The sequence below is a fragment of the Solanum tuberosum genome, unplaced genomic scaffold (genome assembly GCF_000226075.1).
Source record: "Solanum tuberosum cultivar DM 1-3 516 R44 unplaced genomic scaffold, SolTub_3.0 scf00208, whole genome shotgun sequence".
Taxonomy (NCBI): Eukaryota; Viridiplantae; Streptophyta; class Magnoliopsida; order Solanales; family Solanaceae; genus Solanum; species Solanum tuberosum.
Window position 1 is genome coordinate 471,128 of NW_006239132.1, and position 6,000 is coordinate 477,127.

The 6,000-nt window shown below is 35.5% G+C and overlaps 2 protein-coding genes across 2 annotated transcripts; both read right to left on the minus strand.

The window, feature by feature from the left end:
- Positions 1-175: 175 nt before the first annotated feature.
- LOC102580317 (probable galacturonosyltransferase-like 4) lies at positions 176-1,902 on the minus strand. Its single transcript, XM_006355729.2, has 2 exons — positions 1,528-1,902; positions 176-1,090 (listed from the first exon to the last, which is right to left on the minus strand). The coding sequence occupies exons 1-2, from the start codon at positions 1,760-1,762 to the stop codon at positions 273-275; spliced, it is 1,053 nt and encodes a 350-aa protein (XP_006355791.1). The 5' UTR covers positions 1,763-1,902; the 3' UTR covers positions 176-272.
- A 302-nt stretch (positions 1,903-2,204) lies between these two features.
- LOC102579993 (probable acyl-activating enzyme 1, peroxisomal) lies at positions 2,205-5,799 on the minus strand. Its single transcript, XM_006355728.2, has 2 exons — positions 5,471-5,799; positions 2,205-3,947 (listed from the first exon to the last, which is right to left on the minus strand). The coding sequence occupies exons 1-2, from the start codon at positions 5,666-5,668 to the stop codon at positions 2,499-2,501; spliced, it is 1,647 nt and encodes a 548-aa protein (XP_006355790.1). The 5' UTR covers positions 5,669-5,799; the 3' UTR covers positions 2,205-2,498.
- Between the last annotated feature and the right edge of the window lie 201 nt (positions 5,800-6,000).

Here is a 6,000-nt window from a genome sequence, read left to right on the forward strand (position 1 = left end):
ATTTCAGAATTTAAAGTTCAGTTGAACCCTCTAGATCTGTTAACTACACTATATCTATTTAAGAAGGTTAATTTGAGTTTAGTTGAATCAGACAATCATTTATAACACAAGACTAGTATATGTATGCAACAAACCACTAAAATTTCAATAAATATTAAATTATGAACCCCATAATTTTAAAAGTTCGTACAATTGTTCTTCAATAGTAACAAGAACATAAATATTGAACCGTTCAGGTTAAAATTCTGAATCTGCTTCTGTCTGCACATGTATTATTCCTCGAAGGAATGCCTCGATGAACGATAGAGATCGTAAGGAGCCCATAAATGATCAACAGTACATGGTTTTCTTGAATCCAATCTTAACCATGGTTTACCTTTACCACTCCAATGTAATAAACTAATAGGACCAGGATGCAAACTCCTACATTTTCCTTCAATATTATCACCACCCAATCCATGTTGATTCCATCTATGATCAACAGGGGTAATATCCCCAGCTAGGGTTAGCAAAAAAGGTGGTAAAGAACCTAAGTGATATATCCTTTTTTGCTTTTGTACAATCATCCAATCTTCAACTTTTTGTGTGTAATTCCCACACCTCCATTTATCAACATCCATAATCATAACACCTGTATTGAAATAACATGGTTTTCTACCATCAAATGTTTTAGGTAACTCAGAGTCATCCCAAAATGTGTTAGTGAAATAAGTTGTGAAATTTGCTTGACAATATTCAGGAGCAGCTAATACTTTGTCACCAAGATCAACTCTCCATAATTTAACAATGTCATCAACAATGACTATGTCAGAATCAAGATAAATTACGCGTTTTACGTCTATTGGAATTAAATCAGGCAAATAAATTCTTGCATAATTTAACGGTTGATCTAAAGCTTGACGAATCGACTTTGAAATTAGGCCACGGACCCTGTGGACATCAAATTTGTAGAGCTTGAAGTTGAGGTAAGGGAAAGTGGACTTAATGCTAGAAAATACCACAGGTTCATGTCTTACACATAAAAAGTGAAACATGACATCTTCTGGGCATGTTGAATGTTGTAGGATGGATAATACTGCAGCCATGGTACCTATACGAGACATAATATAATTAAGTAATTATATAATATGTGGTCACACAACATGATACATGGTATCGAGTAGGCACGAAAATCTCAAGTTCAAACAAGAAGCTAAAAAATATATATACGTGTTTGACACTTGAAGAAAAAAAGATATTCTTAGTTATATACATTGGCAGTAGAAAAAAAAATAGCGAACGAACGACTTTTGTTGCTAAACAACAAGAATCCACAACTTATATTATTTTACAATGGATTATCAAAAATGCATATTTGCTTTGGGCTATTTAGCAACAGATTAGCAATGAATCTTATAGTTAACTCCTAACTCTTTTTTTTTTGGTAGTGCTAGTGACCTATTAATTAGGCCCACACATGAAAGACATTTAGAAATGCAATATTTTAAAGTATTTAAATGAGGTGATCATACATTTCAACAATAGTACCTCTCAAGTAATTAGCATCAAGAGTCATGGCCACATGAATACGGTCCGCGGCAGATGAACCACAATCCCTCCCATTGCGAAAAGCAGGCGCCTCTCGAAAGACGGGAACATGTAAGAAAGTCGGTTTCAAGATAACGCCAACGCGGACATTGGTGGTGGTGATGAAGGAAATTTGGTTGATAATAAGTAGAAAGAAAAACAGGAGGCCAAGGAGATGAGAAGTCCAAAAGGCCATCCTGCAACATGCATTTAGAATAGTGCATTAGGAAAAAGGAAGTTGAAGCAGCCATTGGAGGCTAGGTTAAGAGAAGGTTTAGGAGAGGTTATAAATGATTGATTCATAAAAAATAAAGGATAAAGTTTGGTAAGATTGTGAGGGAGAGAATTCTATTTGTTAACTAATCTTATATTATCCTTTAAAAATGTAGTAATTAGTAACTCACTTTCATTGATTAACTAGAGTCAATGATTACTTTTGAGGGGCTAATCTTTCTTTTCCACAATTATAGCAACCTATCAATTTCTCTTATCTAAAAACATAATTTTTCTATTTGTAGCACTCATTATGATCATCATCATCACTAATTAGTATATACGATCATCACTATCAATCATTATTACTACATTGTCAATTAATTATCACGTATCGACAATCATACCATCATCAGTCATCACTATATATAGTCAACCATCGTTATCATTCACCATTGTTACCATACATATTACTAACCAACATTAGTAAATTATCATATACACTAATGAGGCATTCCCACAACATAAATGTGATTTTATAAAATAAAACAGAGGTCAGTTTATCCACAACAACAACAACATATTCAATGAGGGGTGTAGAGTATACACAGAACTTACCCCTACCTCGTAGAGATAGAGAGGTTGTTTCTGATCGACCCTCAACTTGCCTGCCAGACTTTTTATCAGTCTATCCACAATACAACACAGGAAATTACAAATTATAATTTGCTAGCTGCCTTTGTAATACTCCCCATAGCTTTGGCCCTCTGTCTCAAAACAAATTTTTGTGTCTTTCCTGTAGATGTTTTGGGCAAATCATCGAAAATTACTGTTTTCGGAGCCATGTAATGTGGTAAACGATCACGACAATACTTGATGATTTCATCCATAGTTGCATTGTTACCCTCCTTTAGTTTCACAAAGGCACAAGATGTCTCACCCCAGTAATCATCTGGTCTTCCTACTACAGCAGCGTCGAGAACAGATGGATGGCTGAATAGTACTGATTCCACCTCAATTGTACTAATGTTTTCTCCACCAGATATAATGATGTCCTTAGCACGATCCTTCAATTCGATGTAACCATCGGGGTGCTTCACAGCCAAGTCCCCAGTTCGAAACCAACCCCCTTTAAAAGCTTCTTCTGTTGCTTTGGCATTCTTCAAGTACCCATTCATTACAACATTTCCTCTAAACATTACCTCACCCATTGTTTTTGCATCGGGTGATACGCTCTTCATTGAAGCTGGATCCTTCACATCTACTTCCTCCATACCAATATGATGCAACCCTTGACGAGCCTTGATTTTCGCCTGCTCATCACGTGACAGAGAACTCCATTCAGGTTTCCAAGTGCAAACAGTTCCAGGACCATATGTTTCCGTTAGACCATATGAGTGAGTAACATTAAAACCAAGTTCATCCATCATAAATAAAACTTGAGGAGGAGGTGGTGCACCGCCGGTCATCACTGCTACTTTCCTTGGAAGTGGCCTACGGATACTAGGAGGTGCGTGTATTATCATGTTTAAAACTGTAGGTGCACCACCCATGTGACTCACTTGGTGCCTATCTATGCTTGTAAAAATTCCTTCAGCAGTAACATTCCTAAGACAAATATTCGTGCCACCCTGTGCTGCCACGGCCCATGTAAGGCACCATCCGTTGCAATGAAACATCGGAACTGTCCATAAGTAGACGGGCATTGAAGGCATTTCATTGAGAAGAACAGCTGACAGAGAATTAAGATATGCTCCTCTATGACTATAGACGACACCCTTTGGACTCGACGTTGTACCTGAAGTATAATTCAGGGAAATGGGATCCCACTCATCATTTGGCCATACTACCTCAAAATTAGGCCTTCCCGTAGCTAAAAAGGCCTCGTATTCCATAATATGAGAATTCGATGAGCGTTTGTCACAGTCGGGGATTAGGATTAGATGAGGCAATTTAATATTTTCCTTCGAAAGAATCTGTAACGCCCCGTTAGCAACATCAAGGAACTGGTAATCTACAAGTATGACTTTTGCCTCTGAATGTTTGAGTAAAACCGAGACCATTGCTGAATCATGACGAACATTGAGAGTACAAAGAACTGCCCCAGCCATTGGTACCGCAAAGTGTAGCTCATATATTGCAGGAATATTTGGAGCCAAAACAGCAACCTGCTTATAAAAAGAAGAAAAAGAAAAACTATGAGCAACATGAGTATGAAGATGCACACTTCTAAACAAGAAGTTATTTATTTCTTAATTAGAAAGCATACGACAACAACATATCCAGTGTAATCCCACAAGTAGGGTCTGCGGAGGACAGAGTGTACGAAAACCTAACCCCTGCCTCCTCTTGGTCGTGGAGGTAGAGAGGTTGTTTTCGTAAGATGCTCAGCTCAAGTGCAGCAAATCAAAGGAAATACGGCAGTGGAGAAAACAAGTCAAAAAATACGGAAAGTAGTACAGGGTATCCAAAAAAATATCACTAACAACAACGAAATAATGTGGTAACTGAAACACAAAAGACAACATATGGTAACAACTATCTAGTTCTATTTAAATTCTCCATGCCATTAGTACTTGATAAAAGTTATCACTACTTAAACCAAGGTGTTTGTGTATGGTTTGGCTTGGAGACTAACCATGAATAAGTAATTCGAACAGATTGGTAAAGTTATTGTCATGTGACCAGGAGTTCACAAGTTCGAGTTGTTGAAACAATCGCTTGAAAAATGTATGTTAAGGTTGTATACAATAGACCTCAATTGGAGAAAGCAACTCCAATGAAAACATAAAAAAAAAAAATTTAAGCACAAAAGATGAAAGGAAGCATATATAGCTAACGTTTGACATAGATTTTGCGAGTAGGCGTTGAAAATTTATCTTCAAATATGTGTTTTTCAAATGGGGTGTCACAACTAATTTGGATGGGAGAGGATAATCAGTGGCGTAGCCACATGTAGTGAAATGTGGCCAGTTGAACACCCTTCGTCAAAAAATTATTTTCTGCATATTAAAGTATATATACAAAATATATAGATCAAAAAATAATTTTCATACATATATATATTTTAAAAATCCTTATTACAGCCAGTAGCTGCATTCAACTAATTGCCAAGTTGCTAGAGTTATTTCAGCTTTGACTCTGAGCCTAAACTAATTAGTGGGACTATGTCTAGTAGGAAGTCCCTTTGTGTACTTAAACGAGCTTTTGACCATTAAAATTATAACTACCACTTTTGAAAAGTAGTAAATTTTATTTTTAAAGTTAAAAAAAATAAAAATGAAAATTAGAATTGCGTTTATTCCTTGTATTGAGTTTTTTTTTTTTTTTAAAAAAAATTGCAGTAATTTGAAGTGAAAGTAATATTTTGGTATTTTTCTAATTTCATAACCAAAAGCCAAATTTCAACTTCAAAATGTATGATCAAATAAGCTATAATAAGCAGGGGGCAAGTTCACAATGCATATCTAAAACACAACTTGAAAAATAAAAAATTCAAACTTCGAGGTTTTGACTTCAAAATCTATGATAGAAATCCCAAATGTCAGTTTGGCCATCAAATATTTTCAAATTACCAAAAGCCGATCTACTATATGATCAAACAAGAGCATATAATTTGTAAATTTCAACTTCAAAATCTATGATGAAACGGAAGCTATTAATAATAAGAAGGGATCGAAAGAGAACATACGACATCGCCCCGAGAAATCCCAAAATGGGTAAAAGCAGAAGCAAGTTGTAAACACCTTCGTCTTGTCTCCGCCCAAGTAAACTTAACATCGCCATAAACAATAGAAATTCTGTTGCTGTATACCACACCTGATCTTAACAAAAAGCTTATTGGACTCAACGGAACGTAATTTGCAGAGCATCTAATCGTCCCCTCCATTTTCAAATTTCAAATTGAGAGCACTCAAGAAGAAGAAGAAGAGAGAAAAATCACAGACAAATGGAGTAATTATTATTTTAATCTATGGTGCGTACTGCGTATGCTTTTAATATATGGTGCTTGTACTTTTTATAGTGAACCCAATATTATAAACAGCTACTTTGGTAGCTGGTTCGGAGGTCATGTCATGCACTCATGCCTAACTGCCTAAGTAATGCAATATATAAATATTTTTTAATTTAATGTGAATTATTAGTTTCATTTTTCAATTATTGATAGTGTTAAAAATATTTTTTTATTTAATTGATCGAACTTAAATATATTTCTAATTT

What these genes read in the sequence shown, in the direction of transcription:
- LOC102580317 (XM_006355729.2), bottom strand. Translation starts at nt 1,762, where the DNA reads ATGGCCTTTTGGACTTCTCATCTCCTTGGCCTCCTGTTTTTCTTTCTA. An exon ending in TGATGCTAATTACTTGAGAG is followed by an intron (nt 1,091 to 1,527) that starts GTACTATTGTTG and finishes TGTCTCGTATAG; the next exon opens with GTACCATGGCTGCAGTATTA.
- LOC102579993 (XM_006355728.2), bottom strand. Translation starts at nt 5,668, where the DNA reads ATGGAGGGGACGATTAGATGCTCTGCAAATTACGTTCCGTTGAGTCCA. An exon ending in GGATTTCTCGGGGCGATGTC is followed by an intron (nt 3,948 to 5,470) that starts GTATGTTCTCTT and finishes TTTTATAAGCAG; the next exon opens with GTTGCTGTTTTGGCTCCAAA.